Source organism: Hemitrygon akajei, unplaced genomic scaffold, assembly GCF_048418815.1.
Source record: "Hemitrygon akajei unplaced genomic scaffold, sHemAka1.3 Scf000050, whole genome shotgun sequence".
Lineage (NCBI taxonomy): Eukaryota > Metazoa > Chordata > Chondrichthyes > Myliobatiformes > Dasyatidae > Hemitrygon > Hemitrygon akajei.
This window is the reverse complement of record NW_027331936.1, coordinates 4,240,223-4,266,932: the sequence shown is the minus strand read 5'-3', so window position 1 is coordinate 4,266,932 and position 26,710 is coordinate 4,240,223. Positions and strand designations below refer to the sequence as shown.

General features: G+C 43.8%; 2 protein-coding genes across 3 annotated transcripts in view; one reads left to right on the top strand and one right to left on the bottom strand.

Annotated features, from left to right (window-relative positions):
- The window catches only part of LOC140721096 (uncharacterized), a 43,365-nt gene that overhangs the window by 3,834 nt on the left and 12,821 nt on the right, over positions 1–26,710 (bottom strand).
- Positions 13,740–24,245, top strand: LOC140721066 (uncharacterized). 2 transcript variants are annotated; one of them, XM_073035931.1, is made up of 3 exons: positions 13,740–13,889; positions 15,322–15,467; positions 21,259–24,245. In XM_073035931.1, exon 3 carries the CDS (start codon positions 21,659–21,661, stop codon positions 23,030–23,032), a length of 1,374 nt encoding a protein of 457 aa, XP_072892032.1. In that variant the 5' UTR covers positions 13,740–13,889; positions 15,322–15,467; positions 21,259–21,658; the 3' UTR covers positions 23,033–24,245. The 2 variants fall into 2 exon arrangements, with proteins under 2 accessions (XP_072892032.1, XP_072892031.1); XM_073035930.1 differs by having other exon boundaries at positions 13,742–13,889; positions 15,318–15,467.

Genomic DNA, 26,710 nt, shown 5'->3' with positions numbered 1-26,710 from the left:
CCACTCTCTGAGTGAAGAAGCACCCCCTAATATTCCCTTTAAACTTTTCTCTCTTCACCCTTAACCCATGACCTCTGTTTTTTTTTCTCCCCTTGCCTCAGTGGAAAAAGCCTGCTTACATTCACTCTATCTATATCCATCATAATTTTATACACCTCTATCAAATCACCCCTCATTCTCCTACATTCCAAGGAATAAAGTCCTAACCCATTCAACCTTTCTCTGTAACTCAGTTTCTCAAGTCCCAGCAACATCCTTGTAAACCTTCTCTGCACTCTTTCAAACTTATTAATATCCTTCCTGTAATTAGGTGACCAAAGCTGCACAGAATACTCCAAATTCAGTCTTACCAATGTCTAATACAACTTCACCATTACATTCCAACTCTTATACTCTATACTTTGATTTATAAAGGCCAATGTAACAAACATCTGGCTATCCACACAATCAACATCCCTCATCATTTCATAAACCTAAAAAAGGCTCTAAACATAAACAAGGAAATTAAACATTGCTTTGAGGATTTGTTAGAAGTCTACAAAATTGAGGGTATAGACAGGGTAAATGCAAGCAGCTTTTTCCACTGAGGTTGGGTAGGATGTCAAGCAGAGGTCATGGGTAGTAAGTGGGGATGGTGAAAATTTAACAGGAATAGTTGGAAAAGCTCTTTACTGAAATGGTCGTGAGAGTGTGGAATGAGATGCCAGCACAAGTGCTGAATATGAACTCAATTTCTCAATTAAGGGAAGTTTGATAGGTACCTGGATGGTATGGGTATGGAGGGCGATGGTCCCAGTGCAGGTAGTTGCATTAGACAGCTTACATTTTTTTTTTGGCATTGACTAGAAGGGCCAAATAGTTTGTTTCTGTACTGAACTTCTCCATGTTTCTGTAACAGAGAAGCTGGCCAAACGTGTTTGGAAGGGAAAAGGTAGGAGTGACAACGGAGCAGCAATGGCTGGAGTTTCTGGGAGGAATTCCGGAGCTGAGTGACAGATACATCCCAAAGAAGTGGAAGCATTGGAAAGGCAGGAGGACACAACCGTGGCTGAAATGAGAAGCCAAAGCCAACATAAAAGCCAAAGAGAGGACAGACAAAAGAACAAAAAACTATTGGGAAGCTTTTAGGAACCAACAGAAGATGACTAAACAAAAAGTCAGATAAGCTCAGGGCTTGGACTGATGATTAATGAGTCAGTCATTAATGAGTCTTGGTAGCACCCAGCAGTCTGAGACATTTAGAGGAACAAAATATCCGAGCTCTCAATATCTCTTGAAACCCAAGTTTCCCTGTACCAGTTACCTTACAACTTTTATTTTGGCAGGCACATACAAACTCCACACCCTCACTTCTGAAGAACTCACACTTACAAGTAATCCTTGACTAGAAAAACAGCCAGTCCCAATCCACACTTGTCAGATCTTTCTGATACCATCAGAATTGACCTTTCTCCAATTTAGAATCTCAACCCATGGTCCAGCCCTCTCCTTTTCCATATTTACTTGGAACCTAATGTCATTACAATTGCTAGATACAAAGTGTTCCCATACACTAATTTCTATCACTAATGCTGGATCATTTCCTAACAGCTTATTGCACACCTCTATGTCGGGAATACTACGTCCTGATTAAGGGCACATTTGACAAACTCTACCCCATTTAGTCCTTTTACAGTATGGGAGTTCAACTCAATATATAAAAAGTTAAAATCGCTTACTATATCAACCGTTGTTTCTTAGCATAGTCTGCGATCTCTACAAAGTTTGTTTCTCTAAATCTCTCAGAGTGTTGGGAGCAACAAAGTCCCAATAATGGCTACAATATCATAATTCCCTGTCCTGAGCTCATTGGGCTGTCCTACGATGCTTCTTGCATTGTGATATACACAGCTCAGCACATTCATCGCACCAGGCTCAACCATTTGATTGCTGACTCTGTCTGAGGTCTGAACAACGTCTGTCTGGGTGTCAAGAAAGCAACCTCTTCCTCAATGTCACAAAAGCAAGGGAACTGGTTGTGGACTACAGAAGGAATGGAGACAGGCTAACCCCTATTGACATCAATGGATCTGGGGTTGAGAGAGTGAACAGCTTTAAGTTCCTCGGCATAAACATCACCGAGGATCTCATGTGGTCTGTACATACCGGCTGTGTGGTATGTGGCCGTGCGGCTCTTTCACCTCAGATGGTTGAAGAAGTTTGGGATGGGGCCCCCAAATCCTAAGAACTTTCTACAGGGGCGCAATTGAGAGCATTCTGACTGGCTGCATCACTGCCTGATATGGGAACTGTACTACCCTCAATCGTAGGACTCTGCAGAGAGTGGTGCGGACAACTATCTGTAGTTGTGAACTTCCCATTGTTCAGGACATTTACAGAGACAGGTGCATAAAAAGTCCCAAAGGATCATTGTGGACCCAACTCACCCCAACCACAAACTGTTCCAGCTGCTACCTTCCAGGAAATGGTACCACAGCATAAAAGCTGGACCAACAGGCTCCTGGACAGCTTCTTCCATCAGGGCAACAGACTGATTAATTTATGCTGATACAATTGTGTTTCTGTTATAACCACTGTCCTATGTATAAACCATTTATTATAAATTACACATTGCACATTTCGATGAAGAAGTAATATGAAGATTTCTGCTCCTCATGTAAATGAATGATATAAGTCAATTCATTTCACCCACTTCACTATCTGTTCTGGCATTCTGACTCCAATTCCCCCCTGCAAATTTAGTTTCACGACACACCCTCCCCATCACACACTAGCAATAGCAAGCCTTACCACCAGGATATTAGATCTCTGCTAGTTTTAATCTCCAAACTAACAAATCCCCTATCAACCATTTGACATTCCTCTGCCATGTAATCCCCCCAACAGTTTCTAAAGTGGTCTATCTGTTGTCGTACAAGATGGCCACAAGAGTACTCTGCAATGGATATTTAACCTCATTCCCCTTCCTGACTCTCACCCAGTTTAATGTGTCCTGCACCTTGGGTGTAACTCACCTCTCTTGATGTCATATCTATCACCCCCTCTGACTCCCAGATGATCCAGAATTCATCCATTTCCAGCTCCTTAAAGTGCAGGGTTACAGGCTGCAGCTGGATGCATATCTTGTAGGTGAGGGTATCAGGGGCACTGGAGGTCACCCCGTCTTCCCACCAATGTCCCGCCTAATTTGTAATGACCAGTGTGCCGAAACACCTTGTGCTGTGCAATTTTTACCCACTGACAACAACATGCGCACACTGAATTTTAAATAGGGAGGTATTTCTTTTAACAGCTAGCAAATCACAATTGATAAGAACTTTGATCTCCTTTGGGTTTCATCGAGTTCATGTGCACTCTCACACAAACTATGCAGCAGGCCTGTAGCGGGTTATGAGGGATTTTTTCACTAGAGCTTTTGTACATCATCCATATGTGATTTGCTTGCTAAATGATACTTTAAAAAGTCAGATTTCCCAATATCACTCCACTTCTTCCCACTTGTAAATTCTCCAACAACTTTTGCATCACAACAATACTGTAACACCAGTTTCTGTATTGTACATAAATATATCCCCTGAACCCTCCCCCAAGTGACAGATGGTGTTGAACTCAGTGTGGCAATGCCAGTGAACATAAAGAGAAGGGCAGTAGTCTTTCTGTCTCATTGGAGTCTGGCACATTTGTGATGTGAAAGCTATTTGTTGCCCAGGACAAAGGTGCTTGATATAGTTATTTACCCAGAGAGAATGGGTCAAATCATGTTCTGACGGGTAGATCAATGCAGAACGAAAGGAGGTAGCTCAAGCAACACACACAAAATGCCTGAGGAACTCAGCAGGCCAGGCAGCATCTATGGAAAAGAGTACTAATGCTGAGTTCCTCCGGCATTTTGTGTGTGTTGCATGGATTTCAAACATCTGCAGATTTTCTCTTGTTTACGATTGGAGAAAGAACAAAGGTGATTTTCTCAACTGGTGATGTAAAAGATGTTTCTTCCCTTTCTCCGAGCTCCTAATCCTTGCATTTAGATAGCTGGAGCTCAGCTCTGTCCGAGAGATCCATCGGTTCCCATTCCCTCATCAGCCGGAAGTTCCCCGGGGCCCGTGTACGGATCGTGGGGCTGAGAGAGAGGGAAGAGAGCAGGACTGTCCCAGGATTGCGGACTATGATGTCCAGAGTTCACAGCAAATGTCCCTCTGTGGGTGTTTAAGATAGCAGCCCGGAAAATCATTCTTACCTTTCCCGATCCTCCAGAGGTCCTTTGTGTACGGCGCGCATGCGTGCTATTCGGCGACGTCATCGACCTTGATGCCTGCGCATTTGATCGTTGCTTTAGAGGCAGCGAAATTTTAAACCCAGGGGTTTATGGGTAATCGAGCTGCCATTAAACATTCCTGCTAGCACCGGTTTCATGTCCACACCGCAGGGTTTTTACTGTGTAGCTGTTTTAACGTAGAAAGCGGCTCCAAAAACCAATATACTCAATATCAACAGGCATTCCATTTATTTGATGCCTATCGGACAACCCTATTGCAAAGGCAGATATAAAACACAAGAGATTCTGCAGTTGCTAGAAATACACACACACACACACACACACACACACACACACACACACACACACACACACACAATGCTGGAGGAACTGTGCAGTTCAGGTAGCAACTAAGCAGAGGAGTACACAGGCTAGGCATGCTGAAGGGGCTCGGCCAAAACGTTCTCTATTTACTCCTCTCCATAATTGCTGCCGGATCTGTTGATTTCCTCCAGTATTTTGCAGAAATTAATCACCTTTTTTTTCAATCAAGCAGTTTCCAAATGTGTCGGATCTTTCATTTGTAGCCGCATCCTGCAGGTTCAGTTTCTCTTCTTCCTCCTCCTTGTAAACTCCAGGCCCCATCTCTTTCTGGAGCCCCAAATCCTTGACTGGCAACTTGGTTTCTGACTCTGCTCCATCGAAGATTCACTCGCTAGTCTGCTGTTAGACTTCAGAGGTGCATGGTAACAACCCAGCAGTTCGAAGCGAAGACCTTTGAAATTGGTGAAAATGACCCAAAACATTGAAAAGAGCAGGGAAGAAGGAGTTTAACCATTTTCGTCCGGAGCCCTGAAGAACGTCACAACCACAGTGAGCTCATCGTCTTATTCAGCCTGGAGAAAATCATGCAGGGAATTCATGCAGGTGTATAAGATGATGAGAGGCATTGGTCGTGTGGATAGCCAGAGGCTTTTCCCCAGGGCTCAAACAGCGAACACGAGGGGGAATAGGTTTAAGCTGCTTGGAAGTAGATACAGAGGAGATGTCAGAGCCAAGTTTTTTTACACAAAGAGTGGTGGGTGTATGGAATGCTCTGCCAGCGACGGTGGTAGAGGCGGATAAAATACGGTCTTTTAAGAGACTCTTAGATAGGTACATGGAGCTTAGGAAAATAGAGGGCGATGCGGTAGGGTAATTCTAGACAGTTTCTAGAGTAGGTTACATGGTCGGCACAACATTGTGGGCATTGTGGGTCTGTAATGTGCTGAAGATTTCTGTGATTCTATGGAATTCAAGGGAAATCTCCCATCCCACGGAGTGGTGACTATTTGCAACCTGTCATCTCAGGGAGAGTGAGAGGGGAACGGCAGGGATAGATTTTCATAAACTGATACGGAACAGAAACATGGGCAGAAACCAGATGGGCCGAGTGGCCTCTCTAGTGTACATAGTGAGTGTGATAGAGACTGTAAGTACCTGAGACACGGGATTTGATACATAACTGATTTACCTTTCACAGATACACAATATTAAACACCAGTCTAGTTTAAGGCTAACATCAGCAGAACAGACTCCTTCAATGCTCACTGACTAGAGTTCAGTCCTGGGTGCGATGAGCAGCCGCAAGAACTGCAGAATCTGACAGTAACAGTCCCTCATGAACCTGCAGCTGCCTTCAGTTACCGTGATGGTTAAACATTTAACACAGAGCTGATTTGAACTTCCTCCCTGATGTGAAGTTGCTGGTGTTGCAGCAGCTGGGATGATTGAGTAAAACTCTTTGCTCACTCCGGACAGAAATGTGGCCTCTATTTATTGTGAACTCACCGGAGCATCACAAGGTGGGTTAACTGAATGAGTCTCTTCGCACACACGGAGCAGATGAACGGCCGCTTCCCAGTGCGAAGCTGTTGGTGTATCTGCGATGGCCGACTGAATCCCTTCCAAAATGAGAGCCAGTGAATGACATCTCACTGCTATGACGTCATGGCGATGTATCCAATCAGATCACGGACATGGGCACGTGTTCGGACTCTCCTTGGAGCGAGTGGGGCGCTGTCTTCTCCAACATCTCCGCCTCCACATTCAAGGATCGGCGGCATTCAAGCGCTGGTGAACTGACGGATACAGCGGAACAAACGAGCAATCACAAAGCAACTAACGTGTTTGTGATTGCCATACTCAAATCTTTTGACTTTTCTAAACTGTTAAAAGTTTACAAACCACGTCAGTGGGTGAAGGACAACATTTCAGTTCAGATAATTTTATTCGTCATGGTGCCTTCTGAGAAAAACACTGTCACAACTCAAAACAATTTGGGGGGGACAAGACTTCATCTTCTAACTGGCCACATTTCCGGCATCAGGCACAATATCAAACTCTCCGCTTCCCTCTCTGTATCAAAATGGATCATTCCTCCCCTTCATCATTCTGTGACTTGGCTCAGTTTGTCTGTCTCCTTCGCATTCTGAGCATGCACCACACACCTACTGAGATCACATTTTATTTACACGGCTGTGACTAGAGACTTTCTGATTATTATGTCCCTCCCGGCATTTGACGGTGGTAAACTCAGAGTCAGCAATGGTATTGAACATCGGGAGTAGGTGATTAGGCTTTTTCGTTGGAGATCGATAAACTGCCTGTAGTGTGTGCCTGGATGAGTGGGCCGTTTTCAGACTGGAAGGAGGTAGCGTTTGGAGTACCCCAGAGATCAGTCCCTGACCACAGTTGTTCACAGGTTAATATCCAGGCGGAGGCAGCGAGATGTGAGATGTCCCAGTCTACTGCTGACGCAGAAAGAGTGGAGTTGGGGGAGGGGAGGCTATTCACATGCAATTTCGTAGCTTTGCAATCAGTACATAGTGCACTGTGGGGCTGCAGTGACGGGTTCCAATCTGCTAATTAAATTTGTTGACTACACGACATTGATCGGCCGAATCCCAAATAATAACGAAGCAACGTATAGAGAAGAGTCATCACCCGACACAGTAGTGTCAAGAAAACAACCTCTCCCTCATTGTAGCGAAAACAAAGGAGCTGGTTGTGGATTACAGGAGGAATGGAGACAGGGACCAAATTCAACATTTCCAAGTTTGTTATTGACACAAAATGCACTTATTAATAGTGATCATGACACAATGTATTTTATATATTGTTAATGACATAAAACATATTTATAGATTGTTACTGACCGATATTTTGTATAACTTGTGTTCCGTGTGTTATCTGAATGTATTTGCCTGTGATGCTGCCACAAGTCAGTGTTTCTCTGTACCTGTACCTTCCCGTACTTGTGCACTTGGCAATAAATTCAACAGGACCTGAGAAATCTCAGTGAGATTTGATTAGTGATGATCATCTTGGCAGCTCGGTAGGTCGAATGTATGAGACAGTACACAGTTAAATGCAAAACCCTGAACAGTGTTGATGATCAGAGGGATCTTAGACTCCAAGTTCATCGCTCCCTGAGAAAGACTGCACAGATTGATTGGGTGGTTAAGAAGGCAAATGGCATGCTTGTCTTTATTGGTTGAAGCATTGAGTTCAAAAGTCGGGAAGTTGTGTTGCGGCTGTTCCGAGCCTGCGGTCGTACTGTGACTGTTTCTTTAAGAGCGCCGGCGTGAGGAGGCGGGGCTATGACGTCAGTCACAGGCTGACAGCGCTGACTGTGGACTGAACCATAAGAGAGAGAGAGCGATCTGCAGACAGGCAGTCGGCCAATCTAAAGCGAGAGAGAGAGACTGGAAAAGCTGATAGCTTCAGTTAGTCGCAGCTGAGGCTTGGAACTCTCCTATGCCCACAAGAGTGGGTTGATCATCAGTACACGGAACCACAACGAATGTGTGTGGCTGTCACTTCGTATAATCCATAGGAGTGGATTTTGGAATATCTTGTATTAACCCTTGCCTGGGTATGTTGTGTGGTAACCCCTGGAAGACGGTATTCCTGTGACAGGTCACTTTCGCTGATAACTCGTATGCGGATAGATTCAACGGATAAGAACTTCGTCGACGGTTATTTTGAAGTAACGGCCTTTTCTCTACATTTCACCCTGGATTACAAATATCTCTGTCCCGTCATTTATTCCGTGGATTACTAAACTTTCCTACTTTACCATCTCACGAGCTATAACGAGAGGCTGGACAACATTCCAGTTCATTTCAGAAATGACAACAGTTCAGTTTCTTTCTGTGGCTCCAGAGCAGAAGCTCAGCCTGTCTAATATTTCCGCACAATTGAAATGGGGAATTTGTTTACTATCATCACGTACTGAACTTCCAATGAAAATCTTGCCTGACGTACCATCCACACAGATCGATACATTGCAACAGTCCATTGAGCTGATATACGACAGAACAATCACTGTAATAAAGCATTATGGCTGCAGAGAAAGTGCAGAGCAGATAGACATATGGTGCAGGTTCACGTCGAGTTACATTGTGAGACCGAGTCCATTTTATCATTCATTTGGCTTCTAACCACAGACAGGATGCCGTCCTTGAGCTTGTCATTACTAATAACTGCAGGTCTTTTTTCCTCACTTTCTCGTGGAATTAGACAGGGATGTCCATTAAGCCCTTTATTATTTAATCTTGTATTGGAGACTTTTGCTATAACACTAAGTGAAGCTAAAAATATTCACGGTATCTCTATGAATGGAACCATATATAAGATTTCTCTTTAAGCAGATGATCTTTTGGTTTTTATTTCAAATCTTGAGGAATCAATTCCTAATCCTTTGGAAACACTTAAAGATTTCGGTAAATTTTCAGGATATAAACTTAACTTGAGTAACAGTGAATTGTTTCCATTAAATGTCCTTGTTAGTATATATAATGATATTCCTTTTAGAATAGTTAATATTAGATATTTAGGTATTATTATTACTAAAAAATATAAAGATCTTTATAAAGCGAATATAGTTCCTTTAATGGACTCCATGAAACAACAATTTTCTAGATGGAATCCACTTACTTTTTCTTTAATAGGTCGTACTCATGCTGTGAAAATGATTTTACCTAGATTTTTATATATTTTCCAAAATATACCCATCTTTTTAACTAAAACAAATTTCGATCAAATTGACTCTCTTATTTCTTCCTTTATTTGGAATAATAAGAGACCAAGAATTAATAAGTATCATTTACAAAATTCTAAAAAAAGATGGTGGACTTGAACTTCCTAATTTAAGACTGTATTATTGGGCTGTGAATATTAGACAATTATATTTTTGGTTATATTGTCTTGATAAGAACCAAAAATCATTATGGGTTGAATTGGAATTAAAAGCTGTTAAACAATTTTATTTAACGTTAGTTTTAGGAGCTCCATTACCTTTACAGCTCTCTAAAATTCCAAATTTAAATATTTACCCGGTTATTAAACAATCCCTACGGATTTGGGTTCAGTTTCGTAATTTTTAAAAAAAAAAATTAAACAATTTACGTTGTATAGTTTATATATCGAAACTTTCCATTTAAACCATCAAGAACTGACCCAATTTTTCTCCTATGGAAAAATAAAGGGATCCATTCTTTTACAGATTTATTGTGTAATGGTCGATTGATGACCTTTGAAGAGTTAATTAACAAAGTTCCTCTCGCTCGTACACATTTTTTTCAAATATGTTCAGGTGAAACATTTTTTACAACAATGTTTACCTAAGTTTCCATATTTACAAGAATCTGATTTGTTGGATACCATTTTGAAATTGAATCCCTTAGTGAAAGGTTCTATTAGCAGAATTTATAATTTATTTTTGTTACAAAAGGAGAACCTATCACTAAAGATTAAACAAGATTGAGAGAGAGAACTTAATATGACCCTTGTTAAAGAAGATTAGCTTCGAGTTTTGAAAAACGTAAATTCTTCTTCTGTATGTGCCAACCATTGTTTAATTCAATTTAATACTGTTCACCGTTATTATTTTACAAAGGAGAGACTATCTAAAATATTTCCTACTACAGACAAATGCTGTGATAATGTGAAACTGAAGTAGCTACTTTGTCACATATGTTCTGGTCATATTCTTCCTTAAAATCGTTTTGAAAATCTTTATTTTCTGCAATTTCTAAAGCTCTGAAAATGAACTTACAACCTAATAGATTGACTGTTCTATTTGGAATAGCTCTACGCCATATTCAGGATATTTCATCTTCAGATCAACATGTAATTCCATTTGTTACACTACTGAGAAGAAGGGATATTTTATTAAAATGGAAAGATATTTCTTCCCCTACATTAATTGAATGGTTTTCTCAAGGAATGTTATGGCTTAGTTTGGAAAAAATAGAAGTAGAACTTTTGATACTCGATTCGATTTTGAGAGAAGATGGGGTTCTTTTGCCAAATATTATCACTTAATTTGAATTATGCTATATGGTTTCCGTCCAATTTTATTTTTTTATAAATATGAAATGACGGTTGATGATTCTTTTTTTAAAAAATTAGATGATGGTCAAACGTATTGCTCCGGAGGGTTCATTGCTAACGGATTTTCCCCCTTTTTTTGTGGTTACTGGGTTTATTTCCGAGGTAGATGGGGTACTTTTTTCCCTTATTTTTCTATATATATATTTGACATTTTTATATTTTACGATCAGTTTTTTTTCAGCTTTATTAATTGTATACTTACTAATCTATTGACGTTTTGAATCATTTTATAGCTGTAGAAGAGCATGTTTCAATAAAAAAGATTCTAAAAATGAAAAATGAAACTGGCAAAACAATCACGAGACATATGGTGCAGAGTCACGTCGAGTTACATTGCGAGGCCGAGTACATTTTATCATTCATTTGTCTTATAACCACAGACAGGAATCCCTCCTTGAGCCGGGTGTTTCGCGCTTTAAAGCTTTTGTATCTCTTCCCCGATGGGGGAGCGGGTTTGCCGCAAGAATGTCCAGATTGTGAGGGTCTTTGAGTACATGGCCTGCTTTTCCGAGGCAGGGGAAGTGTAGGAAGAGTCCATGGAGGGGAGGCTTGTTTCTCTGATGTTCTCTGCTCTCCAAAGTTCTCTGCAGTTCCTTGCAGTCATGGGCAGAGCAGTAGCCGTACGAAGGAGTGAAGTATCGACAAGAAACTCAGAGTCCTCGGCCTTCACCCTGCCTTGTGTAGCTGGATCCTGGACTTCCTGTCAGATAGCCGGCAGGTGGTAGGAGTGGGCTCCATCTCCTGTGTCACTCTGACCCTCAGCACACATACCCCACAGGGGTGTCTCTTTGCCCTCTCCTTTACTCTCTGTATACCCATGACTTGTGTCGCCACCCACAGCTCCAATCTGTTAATTAAATTTGCTGACGACACTACACTGACTGACCTAATCTCAAATAATAACGAGGCAGCCGACAGAGAAGTCATCACCCTGACACAGTGGTGTCAATAAAACAACCTCTCCCTCATTGTGACAAAAACAAAGGAGCTGGTTGTGGATTACAGGAGGAATGGAGACAGGGACCAAATTCAACATTTCCAAGACTGTTATTGACACAAAATGCACATTTTAATATTGATCATGACACAATGTATTTTATATATTGTTAATGACATAAAACATATTTACAGATTGTTACTGACAGAGAATCGTATAATTTGTGTTCCGTGTGTTATCTGAATGTACTTGCCTGTGATGTTGCCACAAGTCAGTGTTTCTCTGTACCTGTACCTTCCCGTACTTGTGCACTTGGCAATAAATTCAACAGGACCTGAGAAATCTCAGTGAGATTTGATTAGTGATGATCATCTTGGCAGCTCGGTAGGTCGAATGTATGAGACAGTACACTGTTAAATGCAAAACCCTGAACAGTGTTGATGATCAGAGGGATCTTAGACTCAAGTTCATCGCTCCCTGAAAGAGACTGCACAGATTGACCGGGTGGTTAAGAAGGCAAATGGCATGGTTGTCTTTATTAGTTGAAGCATTGAGTTCAAAAGTTGGGAAGTTGTGTTGCGGCTGTTACGAGCCTGCTGTCGTACTGTGACCTGTTTCTTTAAGAGCGCCGGCGTGAGGAGGCGGGACCTATGATGTCAGTCACAGGCTGACAGCGCTGACTGTGGGACTGAACCATAAGAGAGAGAGAGCGATCTGCAGACAGGCAGTCGTCCAGTCGCGAGAGAGAAAGAGGGAGAGAGAGAGAGAGAGAGAGAGAGAGAGAGAGAGAGAGGAGAGAGAGAGAGAGAGAGAGAGAGAGAGAGAGAGAGAGAAAGAGAGAGAGAGAGAGAGGGAGAGAGAGGGAGAGAGAGAGGGAGAGGGAGAGAGAGAGAGAGAGAGAGAGAGAGAGAGAGGAGAGGAGAGGGAGAGGAGAGAGAGAGAGGAGAGAGAGAGAGAGAGAGAGAGAGAGAGAGAGAGAGAGAGAGAGAGAGAGAGAGAGAGAGAGAGATGAGAGAGAGAGAGAGGAGAGAGAGAGAGAGACTGGAAACGCTGATCGCTTCCGTTAGTCGCAGCTGAGGCTTGGAACTCTCCTTTGCCCCACAAGAGTGGGCTGATCATCGGTAACACGGAACCACAACGAATGTGTGTGGCTGTCACTTCGTATAATCCATAGGAGTGGAATGTGGAATATCTTGTCTTAATCCTTGCCTGGGTATGTTGTGTGGTAACCCCTGGAAGACGGTATTCCTGTGACAGGTCACTTTCGCTGATAACTCGTCTGTGACGGTTTCAACGGATAAGAACTTCGTCGACGGTTATTTTGATGTAACGGCCGTTTCTCTACGTTTCACCCTGGATTATAAATATCTCTCCACCATTTATTTATTCCGTGGATTACTGAACTTTCCTACTTTACCATCTCAAGACTCTGAGCTTTGTTCCCTCAGGCTTGATAGTCTGGGAGTTATATTTACACATATATACACATAACACTGTTAACTTTCCTTTATTTCATTAAGTTACTACATCATAAGTAGATACTAATAAAGAGAATGGTTTTAACATCAAAACCAGACTCCAGTGTGAACTCTATTGCTGCTGGTTCGTTTCTGAAACGTTACAGTTCGTAACACAGTTTTATAAAACTAGTTAGACCACATCTGAAGTGTTTCATACAGTTCTGGTCGCCCCCATTCTCGGAAGGATGTCGGGGCTTTGGAGAGGGCGCAGAAGAGGTTTACCAGGACACTGCCTGGATTAGAGGGCATGAGCTATAACGAGAGGCTGGACAAACTTGTGTTGTTTTCTCCAGAGCGGCGCAGGCTGGGGTGAGACTGGATGGACGTTTATAAGATTACGAGAGGAATAGATAGAGTGGACAGACGATATATTTTTCCTGGGGGTTGAAATGTCTAATACATTTAAGGTGAGAGGAGATGTGAGCGGCAAGTTTACTTCTTTCCTCAGACTAATGAGTAGCCGGAGTCTCTGCCTGGGGGGATGGGGTCAATCAATCCTGACACGTGATCCCGTTTGCCCCTCCCATTTAACCGCAAATGGGCAGCATCTGCGTGTCTGTTTCCGAGGCCCCGCCTCCCGATGATGTAACAATCTCTTCGCCCATGCTCACAGTCTCCGGGTGGACGGTGTTTTCCTCTCCGCTCAGAGCTGAAGTGCGTCGGCTCTGTGTACGGGAAAGACTTTCGTCTCTTCCGTCGGGATCACTGTCTGCGGGCCGAAGATATCACTTTCCCATCGGTGAGTATTGAGACCGATCCCGAGCGGGGAGATCCGATGTTGGCCGTGAGCCCCGAACTGAGGGCCAGTTACTTATTTATTTTCCAATTATCTGGGCTCGTCAAAAATGTGTCGACTTCACTTAATCTGCATTGAACGATCCAAACCAGGAGCCCAGGCTGTCTGTTTCCACAGAATAGTAATGGAAGTCCCGCCGACAGGTCACTTGAGGCTGTGTGCCGCTGACTCGCCCCGCCCTCCGCTTTGTGACGCCAGATCACGTGGTGTGATTTTGCCCACTGAGTGCCATTAACTTCCCCCAACTCTCTTCGTTTCCTGAGGCTCCTCGCATTTGTCCTGGAGCTTTATGGCTGTTGTGTCTTCTCCCGGACTGGGGTGGGTGAGAAAGGAGAACGTCCCAGGTTGTGGGGATCTTTGATTTCATTGCCTGCTTTACCGAGGGACTGGGAAGTCTAGGGGGAGAATGGTTCGAGCCTCAGCTCCCCGCAGCGTGTTGTGTCCTTCAGCAAGGCATTTAGCCATACATTACTCCTGCACGTTCATAGTCCAGCGACGGTGGCCGGTCCAGTATAGACAAGACAAGATCTGTAATACAAATTTCCTGAAATGGTCCTGTTTTAACCTGGAAATGGAGTGATAGTATAACAGTAAAGGAAGCACAACTTTTCCCTGTAAATTATCCTGGAACCGATTTGTCTGTTATTCCTGGAAATGTGTTCAGTACAGTTGTTGCTAACAAGGTTTACATGAATAATCTCAGGAATGATCGGATTTATATATGAGGAGCATTTCATGGCTCTGGACCTGTGCTCAATGGAGTTCAGAGGGACAGTGGGGGTGGTGGGAGATGTATGGTTAAGTATACCTACCGAATGCTGAAAAGCCTGGATACAGTGGACGTGGATGGGATGTTTCCATTAGACAGAGAGTCTGTGATCTGACAGCACAGTCTCAGAATAAAGATGCTTCCCTTTAAAACTGAGATGAGAAAAAAAATTTGGCCAAAAGATGTCTGATATGTGGAATTTGTTGCCGCAGAATTTGTTTGAGGATGCCATTTGGGTATATTTGTGAAGATTCATATACTGATGATTGCTGAGTAGCTTCAGGGTTACAGGAGGACGGCAGGAATATGGTGTTGGATTAAAAATCAGCCCTGGTTGAATGGTTGAGTGGTGGGACAGACCAGATGGATTGAATCACCTGATTCTGTTCCTCTGTCTTGTGTCTTACCATGACTGAGTGATGGCTCCTTCTTATCCCGTATCGTCTGTGTCACGTGAGGGACAATAAAAGATTGTTCACTGAGATCATTATATTTGCCTTCAACGTTTAAATTTCAGTGAGTTTTGTTCCTAGTAACATTAAGCAGAAATGTTTGGTCCTCCTTTTCATTGTTAACGTGCTTCATTATCTTTCATGTTAAAGTTAGACCTGCGGTGAGAGATTTATTGGAAGAAAAACCACGACTGAAGACGAGGGAACTGTAACAAGTGAACCAGCCCGAGGATTGAGAGCATCAACTGGAGAGAACCCATCTGACTCGGAGATTCCAGTGATTCAGTCAGGAGAAAGTTGGTGAGTCTCATTTACTCAAACACTTGTCCTTTAGACATTACGTACCTGCACAAAGGAAGGTAGGAAATAGTTGGGAGTGAGACTGAATGTGCCCAGAAGAACCAGTTATGCCAGTACCAGTCAGACCCAGTTGTGAAGAAGCCCCCCCCACCCCAATATTCCCTTTAAACTTTTCGCCCTTCACCCTTAACCCATGTCCTCTGGTTCTTTTTTCTCTCCCCTAGCCTCACTGGAAAAAGCCTGCTTGCATTCACTCTATCTATACCCATCATAATTTTATATACCTCTATCAAGTCTCCCCTCATTCTTCTACACTCCTAAGAATGAAGTTCTAACCTATTCCACCTTTCTCTGTAACTGAGTTTCTCAAGTGCTGGCAACATCCTTGTAAACCTTCTCTGCACTCTTTCAACCTTATTAATATACTTCCTGTAATTCGGTGACCAAAACTGCACACAATACTCCAAATTTGGCCTCACTAATACCTCATACAACCTCACCATAACATTCCAACTCTTATAATCAATACTTTGATTTATAAAGGCCAATGAACCAAAAGCTCTCTTTACTACCCTATCTACCTGTGATGCCACTTTTAGGGAAATTTGTATCAGTATTCCTAGATCCCTCTGTTCTAGTGCACTCCTCAGTGCCCTGCCATTTACCTTGTATGTTCTACCTTGGTTTTTCCTTTCATAGTGCAATACCTCACACTTGTCTGTATTAAACTACATCTGCCATTTTTCAGCCCATTTTTCCAGCTGGTCCAGATCCCTCTGCAAGCTTTGAAAACCTTCCTCACTGTCCAATACACCTCCAATCTTTGTATCATCAACAAATTTGCTGATCCAATTTACCAAATTATCATCCAGATCATTGATATAGATGACAAATAACCATGGACCTCGCACTGATCCCTGTGGTACACCACTAGTCACAGGCCTCCACTCAGAGTAGCAATCCTCCACTACCGCTCTCTGACTTCTCCCATTCTCAATTCCCAATCAAATTTACTACCTCACCATGTATACCTAGTGACTGAATCTTCCTAACTAACCTCCCATGCGGGACCTTGTCAAAGGCCTTACTGAAGTCCACTACATCCACTGCCTTGCCTTCATCCACTTTCCTTGTAACCTCCTCGAAAATCTCTAATATATTTGTTAAACATGACCTACCATGCACAAAGCTGTGTTGACTCTCCCTAATAAGTCCCTGTCTGTCTAAACAATTGTCAATCCTATCTCTTAGTACTCCTTCCAATAGTTTACCCATGACTAACATCAAACTTACCAGCCTATAATTTCCTGGATTACTTTTTGAGCCTTCTTTAAACAAGGGAACAACATGAGCTATCCTCCAATCCTCTGGCACCTCACCCGTAGATAACAACATTTAAATATATCTGCCAGGGCCCCTGCAATTTCAACACTAGTCTCCTTCATGGTCCGAGGGAATACCCTGTCAGGTCCTGGAGATTTATCTACTCGCCTCAAGGTAGCAAGCACCTCCTCCTCTTCTATCTGTATAGGTTCCATGACCTCAATACTTGTTTGCCTTATTTCCATTGATTCCATGCCAGTTTGCTTAGTAAATTCAGACACAAAAAAAACCATTTAACATCTCCCCAATTTCTTTTGGTTCCATACATAGCCAACCGCTCTGATCTTCAAGAGGACCAATTTTATCCCTTAACTATCCTTTTGCTATTAATATACCTGTGGAAGCTCTTACTCTCCTTCACCTTGACTGCCAACGCTACCTCATGTCTTCTTTCAGCCCTCCTGATTTCTTCCTTAAGTTTTTTTTGCACTTTTTATACTCCTCAAGTACCTTCTTTGCTCCCTGTTTCTTACACATGTCATACATCTCTCTCTTCTTTATCAGAGTTCCATCGAGAACCAAGGTTCCTTATTCTTATTCACTTTGCCTTTAATCCTGAGACTTTATTCCCATGGTGTCCTCATGGGCCGTCCAGAAATGATTTCAGCTGGTGACAACCCTGTTTTCCCCTGTGGGGCAACCCTCATGTGGAATCGGGCTAATGGTCGTACCTTCAACCAAGTGAGTCCAGTCTCCGCTGTTAGTCTGGCCAGTTTACTCTTCAGAGTGCCATTGGCTCTTTCCACCCTGCCAGCGGCCCGTGGGTGGTGTACACAGTTGTTGCTTGATAGCTAGTCTGTTACATACCCATTTGTTTACTTTCACCACAAAGTGTGGGCCATTGTCAGAGCTCAGCATCTCTGGCAGGCTGTACCTGGGAATTATTTCCCGTAATAATACATTCACAACAGTCACAGCAATATTGATGGTAGTTGGAATAGCTTCAATCTATCTATTGAGCACATCTATAATATCTAAGCAGTGTTTATAGCAATGTACTCTAGGCAATTCAATAAAATCAACTTGTAGACCGGTGTGCAGGGTACAGGTTACCAACCATTCCCTCCTTTCCCAGGTGTGTCAAATCATGTTTCTGATTGACCAATATTGGTAAAAACTGTGTAGGAACAAAAACCTGTCCCGCTGGGTAATCAAAAAACCTAGGTCAGGGTCTTTCTGGCACCCCCATCTGGGACCACAGAGGCATCCCCCTGAAAACTACGTACCTCCCTCATGTCTGGCAAACCCGTTCTGCTTTAGTCACGGAAGGTTATTTGATGGGAACCCGAGGGGACTACAACTACTGAGGATTTTGCCACAGTTTTCGCTGTCTAATCTGCTAAAGCATTGCCTTTAGTGACCAGGTTAGACATGCGGGCATGGGCTGCACATTTAATAACAGCCAAAACTCGAGGTAGCTGTAGAGCGGTGAGTAAGTTGTTTACAAAGGTGGCATTACTAATGGGGAGGCCAGAGGAAGTGAGGAATCCCCACGTTCCCAGAGATCCCCGTAGTCATGTACAATTCCAAATGCATAACGGGAGTCTGTGTAAATGTTCCCACTTTAGTCTGTTGCTGGGATACAGGCATGAGTCAGAGCAAACAGCTCAGCCTTCTGGGCGGAGACAGCTGCTTCAAAAGAGGCCTGCTCAATTACTTCACTGTCCGTCCCTATCGCATAGTCAGAATATCGGTTTCCTGATAGATCCACAAAAGAGCTTCCATCCTCGTAAAATTTGCCTCAGGCTTGAGGGGGTATTGCAGAATGGATGGGAGAGTCTGTCCTTCTTTGAGGGTGATCCAGTTGGGGGCAGTCGGTGCGGACAACCATGGCCTGAAATTGCCCAGAGCTGTGGTACAACGTATTGCATTCAGTGAATATTAAAAGAGTGTCTTACCAGATGTCCCGTCTTCACCTCCGACTCCTTCCAGTATTGAGGTTGGACTGCGGCCAAGTCTTGCCAGTCTCCCTCAGTGATGGAGGCTTGTTTTGTCAGGGTGTGGGCAAGGAACCCTAGGCTCTTTGGCTTGAACCCAGGGCAAACCCTAATGGTGGTATGGGGAACCACCAGTCCTGTCTGTTGCCAAAGGAAATCCAGAGCTTCGGCCAGTAATGCCCTGCCCGCTCTTCCTTTAACCTCTCCAATCACTGTGACTGGGAACTTCTGTCCCTCGAGGGGTGCATAATATTGGCTTTCCTCAGTGACGCACCCCGTAGGGTCATAGCACAGAGTCACATGAGGGTCGGCCGCTGGCGGAAGGGGTTCAAATGCAGTGGAGTCCAGATTAAGTGCCCACCACTGGGGGGTTTAGAAACTGGGGAAGCTGTCGGTTGTTCACTAGCCCCAGGGTGACACCCTTGTCTGTGTCTCCGCTCCTCCTGTCCTCCACAATCAGCTCCTTTATTTTTGTGACAATGAGGGAGAGTTTATTTTCTTGACACCAGTCAGATGTTGTTCAGACCTCAGATAGAGTCAGCAATCAAATGGTTGAGCATGGTGCGATGAATGTGCTGAGCTGTGTATATCACAATGCAAGAAGCATCGTAGGAAAGCGAGATGAGCTCAGGAAAGGGAATTATGATATTGTAGACATTATTGGGATGTGGTTGCACCCAATAGTCTGAGGGATTTAGAGGAACAAAAGTTATTCAGTAAGTAATTTTAATTTTCCATATATTGACTGGGACTCCCATTACTGTAAAAGGACTAGATGGGGTAGAGTTTCTCAACTGTGCCCATAATCGGTACATAGAATTCCTGATGAAGAAGGGTGCAATAAGCTGTTAGGTAATGATCAGGGCTGGTGACAGAAATTAGTGATCATAATGACATGAAGTTCAAAATAAAGATGGAAAAAGAGAGGTCTGGACCATGGGTTGAGATTCTAAATTGGAGAAAGGTCAATTTTGATGGTATCAGAAAGGATCTGACAAGTGTGGATTGGGACAGGCTGTTTTCTCACAAAGGAGTACTTAGTAAGTGGGAGGCCTTGAGAAGTGAAATTTTGAGGTTATAGAATTTGTACATGCCTTACAAAATGAAAGTTGAAACGTAACTGGTTCAGGGAAACTCGGCTTTCAGGAGATATTGAGGCCCTGGATATTTTGTTCCTCTAAATGCCTCAGACTGTTGGGTGCTACCAAGACTCATTAATGACTGACTCATGAATCATCTTTCCACGCCCTGAGCTCATTTGACTTTTTTTTCTTTGGTTGTCTTCTGTTGGTTTCTAGCTTCCCAATAGCTTTTGCTCTTTTGTTTGCCCTCTCTTTGGCTTTTATGTTGGCTTTGGCTTCTCATTTCAGCCACAGTTGTGTCCTCCTGCCTTTCCAATGCTTCCACTTCTTTGGGATATATCGATCACTTATCTCCCGAATTGCTCCAAGAAACTCCAGCCATTGCTGCTCCATTGTCACTCCTACCTTTTCCCTTCCAAACAAGTTTGTCTAGCTTCTCTGTTATAGAAGTTTGGAACAGTTCACAGAGAAACTGGCTATTTGGCTCATCTGGTCAATGCTGAAAACAAAAAACATTTAAACTGTCCAATGCATGTACCTGCACCAAGACCATCGCCCTCCATACCCCTACCATCCAGACTCCCATCTGGATGGGACTCCAGACTTCCTTTAAATGGTGAAACCAAGCTCATATTCACTACTTGTGTTGGCATTTCATTCCATGCTCACACAACCATTTCAGTAAAGAGCTTTTCCAAATGTTCCTGTTAAATTTTCACCTTCCTCACTTATCCATGCCCTCTAGTTGTTATCCCACCCAACCTCAGAGGAAAAAGCTGCTTGCATTTACCCTATCTGTACCCTCATAATTCTGTATACTTCTGACAAATCCTCAAAATAACGCATAATTTCATTCTTTATGTTTAGAGCATTTTTTAGTTGTATAAGATGATGAGGGGCATTGACCTTGTGGATAGCCAGAGGTGTTTTCCCAGGGCTGAAATGGCTCACATGAGGGGGCACAGTTTAAGGTGATTTGAAATAGATACCGTGGGGATGTCAGGGGTAAGTTTTCTACACAGAGAGTGGTGGGTGCATGGAATGCACTGCCAGCTATTTGTGTGAGAGTGTTTCAGTTACTTTGGGGCCAGGAACCCATGCAGCTCAGTGGGAACAGGGAATAATACCAATGGAGAGAGTCAAACTGAGCCAGGTCACAGATTGGAGATGGCAGAAATGCTCCATTCTTATAGAGACAGGAAGAGCATTAGAGAGTTTGATGGTCATTCCAGATACCATTCACTGTGCCCAGTTCGAAGATGATTTCTCTCTCCAACTTGTGTTGAACTTCACTGTAACAGTGTGATGATAGATCACCCCTTGGCAACTCAATTGACCTCATCTGAAATGTCCTACATCCATTGATGGATTTTGTAAATCTCTTTACAGGTTACAAATGACGAGGAATTTGCGGGAATCGTGAACACAACACACTAGTTTTGTTGTCACTGTCCAGATATTTAAGAAGTGGAACAAGGGATTCATTCGATCATCTTTCCTGCTCAGACTGTGGGGAGGGATTCAGTTGATCATCTGTGTGACTGGCACACCCATCATCTTACACAGGTGGGACCCGATCATCTGCTCAGACGGTGGGAATGGATTCAGTCGGATATTTCAACTGAAGGTACATCAGCAAGTACCCACTGGGCAAGGCCATTCAACTGTTCTGTGTGCGAGAAGGGATTCAGTCCATCTTCCCACCTGTGGACACACCAGTCAGTTCACTGGGCAGAGGCTGGTCATTTGCTGAATTTGTGGAGAAGGAGTCACTCAGTCATCTGATCTAATGGCTCACCAGCGATTTTGCACCGGGGAGCGGCCATTCACCTGCTTAGACTATGGGAAGGGATTCACTCAGTCATACGAACTACTGTTACACAAGTCAGTTCACACTGGGGAGAAGCCATTCACCTGCACAGACTGTGGGAAGGGATTCACTCGGTCATCTAAACTAAAGGTACATCAGCGAGTTCACACTGGGGAGAGGCCTTTCACCTGCTCAGACTGTGGGAAAGGTTTCACTCAGTCATGGACCCTAATTGCACACCAGCGAGTTCACACTGGTGAGAGGCCGTTCAACTGCTCAGACTGTGGGAAGGGATTCATTCAGTCATACGAACTACTGTTACACAAGTCAGTTCACACTGGGGAGAAGCCATTCACCTGCTCAGACTGTGGGAAGGGATTCACTCGGTCATCTAATCTAAAGGTACATCAGCGAGTTCACACTGGGGAGAGGCCTTTCACCTGCTCAGACTGCGGGAAAGGATTCACTCAGTCATGGACCCTAATTGCACACCAGCGAGTTCACACTGGTGAGAGGCCGTTCAACTGTTCAGACTGTGGGAAGGGGTTCACTCATTCATACGAACTACTGTTACACAAGTCAGTTCACTCTGGGGAGAAGCCATTCACCTGCTCAGACTGTGGGAAGGGATTCACTCGCTCATCTAAACTAAAGGTACATCAGCGAGTTCACACTGGGGAGAGGCCTTTCACCTGCTCAGAATGTGGGAAGGGATTCACTCAGTCATGGACCCTAATTGTACACCAGCGAATTCACAGTGGTGAGAGGCCGTTCAACTGCTCAGACTGTGGGAAGGGATTCACTTACTCATCCCAACTGAGGGAGCATCACCGAGTTCACACTAGGGAGAGGCCGTTCACCTGCTCAGACTGTGGGAAGGGATTCACTTGCTCATCTAAACTGAAGGTACATCAACGAGTTCACACTGGGGAGAGGCCATTCACCTGCTCAGACTGTGGGAAGGGATTCACTTGCTCATCTAATCTTAAGCTACATCAACGAGTTCACACTGGGGAGAGGCCATTCACCTGCTCAGACTGTGGGAAGGGATTCACTCGGTCATCCCAGCTACTGGTACACAAGTCAGCTCACACTGGGAAGCGGCCCTTCACCTGCTCAGACTGTGGGAAAGGATTCACTTCATCATCTCAACTGAAGGTACATCAGCGATTTCACACCAGGGAGCGGCCGTTCCCCTGCTCAGACTGTGGGAAGGGATTCACTTGGTCATCTCAACTGAAGGAACATCGGAGAGTTCACACTGGGGAGAAGCCGTTCACCTGCTCAGACTGTGGGAAGGGATTCACTTGGTCATCTCAACTACAGAGACATCAGCGAATTCACACTGGGTAGAGGCTGATCACCTGCTCAGACTGTGGGAAGGGATTCACTGGGTCATCTCAACTACAGAGACATCAGCGAGTTCACACTGGGTAGAGGCTGATCACCTGCTCAGACTGTGGGAAGGGATTCACTGGGTCATCTCAACTACAGAGACACCAGCGAGTTCACACTGGGTAGAGGCTGATCACCTGCTCAGACTGTGGGAAGGGATTCACTTGGTCATCTCAACTACAGAGACACCAGCGAATTCACACTGGGTAGAGGCTGATCACCTGCTCAGACTGTGGGAAGGGATTCACTGGGTCATCTCAACTACAGAGACATCAGCGAGTTCACACTGGGTAGAGGCTGATCACCTGCTCAGACTGTGGGAAGGGATTCACTGGGTCATCTCAACTACAGAGACATCAGCGAGTTCACACTGGGTAGAGGCTGATCACCTGCTCAGACTGTGGGAAGGGATTCACTGGGTCATCTCAACTACAGAGACATCAGCGAGTTCACACTGGGTAGAGGCTGATCACCTGCTCAGACTGTGGGAAGGGATTCACTTGGTCATCTCAACTACAGAGACACCAGCGAATTCACACTGGGTAGAGGCTGATCACCTGCTCAGACTGTGGGAAGGGATTCACTGGGTCATCTCAACTACAGAGACATCAGTGAGTTCACACTGGGTAGAGGCTGATCACCTGCTCAGACTGTGGGAAGTGATTCACTGGGTCATCTCAACTACAGAGACACCAGCGAGTTCACCCTGGGTAGAGGCCGATCACCTGCTCAGAATGTGGGAAGGGATTCACTCGGTCATCTCAACTATGAAGACACCAGCGAATTCACACTGGGTAGAGTCTGATCACCTGCTCGGTCTTTGGGAAGAGATTCTCTCAGCCAAATCAACTAAATGTGCATCACTGACTTTTACACTGGGGAGAGGCTGTTCACCTACTGTGAATGTGGGAAGTGATTCACTGAGTCATCTAACCTTATGTAAATATCGCTTTGGCTAGCAACTTAATATAGGGGGTCATAGCCCCCCAGCCTAGAAAAGAAATCTCATTTGGGTGGATGCTGCGTGATGTGTCCCCTGTTACAAATCAGTACTGTACCCCGAAATACCAAACCGTACACAATATGTGATTAAACAATTGATCTTTATAATTCTTACTTTGACTGAGGCAATGATGTACAGTATATCAGTAAAGTTTCCCGTAACATTTGACTTCATTGTTATGTATTATCTTGCACCTTCTACCTCACTGAGTTTTCCAGGAATCAGTTTTTGCTAGAACAACAAGAGGTTTAATTGATTGCAGCACCTGGTGGGGTAAGAGTTATAAGCTACGATCATAGGGTATGACAGGAAAGATTCTAGCATTTTGTTATGAACCAAAACACTTCAGAAACGAACAGGCAGCAATAGACTGCACCTGGAGTCTGGTTTTGATGTTAAATCCACTATCTTCATTAGGATCTTCTTATAATCTAGTAACTTAGGCAAGATAAACAAAAGTTAACAGTGCTATGTATATATATATATATGTGTGTGTGTGTGTGTGTGTGTGTGTGTGTGTGTGTGTGTGTGTGTGTGTGTGTGTGTGTGTGTGTGTGTGTGTGTAGATATAACTCCCAAACTATTGAGCTCGGTGTTGGGGGAGGGGGTGGGGGTGGAGAACTAGGCTTAGAGTCTTGAGATGGTTAGGTATGAAAGTTTAGTTCATTCATGGAATAAGGGATGGGAGAGAGAGATTTGTAATCCAGGGTAAATGCAGAGAGAAGGCAATTACGTTGAATTCCACAGGTTCCACGGTGGTAAAATGAGATAACAGTCGCCGTAGATTTTATCTGTCGTCGTTCCAAATACACATACGCATTATCACCGAAAGTGACTTGTCACAGGGATATCGTCTTCAAGTGAATCGCCACACCACATACCCAGGCAAGGGTTAACACGTAAGTGGTCACCACAGGATACCCCAAACAAAATCCACTCCTGTGTATTATTCGTTGTGACAGGCACACATTCGATGTGCACTGGATCGATAATCAAACCGCCCTTGTGGGCAGAGGAGAGTTCCAAACAGTGACTCTTTGCCACTAGCTTCCTTGTCTAAATCCTTTTGTTCTCTTTCTTTGCGTCCTTCTGACTGTGAGTGTCTGTCCTCGCTTAAAACGAAACAAACTGCGAGTAATGTAAACAAGCTGCAAGTCAGACAGTCCCGCCTCCTTGAGCTCTCTCTCTCTGTAAAAATCAAAAATGAGCTGAGAAAGTCAGCTGCTGACGTCATTGTTAGTCCCCACCTCACTCAGGCACTCTCTTAAAGTGACAGTCCACAGCAAACGAAACTTAGGGATTCATAACACTTCCCCTCTTCCCAAAAAATAATTCTTGATCTCGAAGAGCAAAATTTTAACTGCAAACTACAGTATATAAAACAATACACATACGGTTATCATGTAACACATTGAAGAAGCGTTTACAGATACCAGATTCTGCTTCACTATTAAAACTGTGAGCTTAGCATCTGGAAAGACAATCGGCAATGATATTGTCCGTGGATTTTATATGCGTTATCACAATAGCATACTCTTGCAAAATAAGACACTAGTATAACAGTCTTCTGTTTTTGTCCTTTACCTTACTCAAAAACACCAACAAATTATGATCAGTATAAACTACAAGAGGTTCCTGCACAGGGCAAACACAGACATCGAAATGCCGCAAAGCCAAGATGAGTGACAACAACTCTTTCTCTAAGAACCATAGAACATTACAGCACAGAAACAGGCCTTTTGGCCCTTCTTGGCTGTGCCGAGCCATTTTTCTGCCTAGTCCCACTGACCTGCACCTGGGCCATATCAACCCAAACGCCTCTCATCCGGATACCTGTCCAGGTTTTTCTTAAATGTCAACAATGAGCCCGCTAAGGTGGAATAATTTCTTTGATGCTCATTGAATTTTCTCGAAAAGTAAGCTACAGGCTGTTCAACATCATCATCATCTTTCTGTAATAACACTGCCCCAGCAGCTTCATCACTGGCATCCACAGCTATAGAAAATGGCTTTGTAATGTCAGGTGCCCTGAGTACAGGTTAATGACATAAAAATGGCTTTCAATCGATCAAATGCCTCCTGACAAGGCTCGGTCCAAATAAACATTTTACCCTTCTTGAGGAGATTAGTCAGAGGAAGGGCGGTATAAGCAAAGTTCTTACAGAACTTACGATAATATCCAACCATTCCCAGAAGCCTTCTAAGAGCCTTCTTAGCAGTCAGAATAGGAACTTGAGAAATTGCCTGGACCTTTGCCTGAACAGGAGCCCACTTGCCTTGAGCTACAACATAGCCAAGATAGGTCACAGTGGCATGGCAAAATTCACTCTTAGCTAAATGTAAGGCTGGCCTGGGAAAGCCTGTCAAACAGCTTCTCTACTGCAGAGATATGCTCTTCCCAAGTGTCACTCCCTGTGACTAAGTCATCGATATAGGCATCTGTGTGGTCTAACCCTCGAATTACAGAATCAAACGTTCTCTGGAATGATCCTGGACCATTTTTTCATTCCAAACGGCAAAACATTGCATTCATACAACTCAGAAGGTGTCACAAACGCAGACATTTCTCTACCTCTGTCCATCAAAGGAACACACCAATACCATTTCAACAGATCAATCTTCGTTGGAAATTT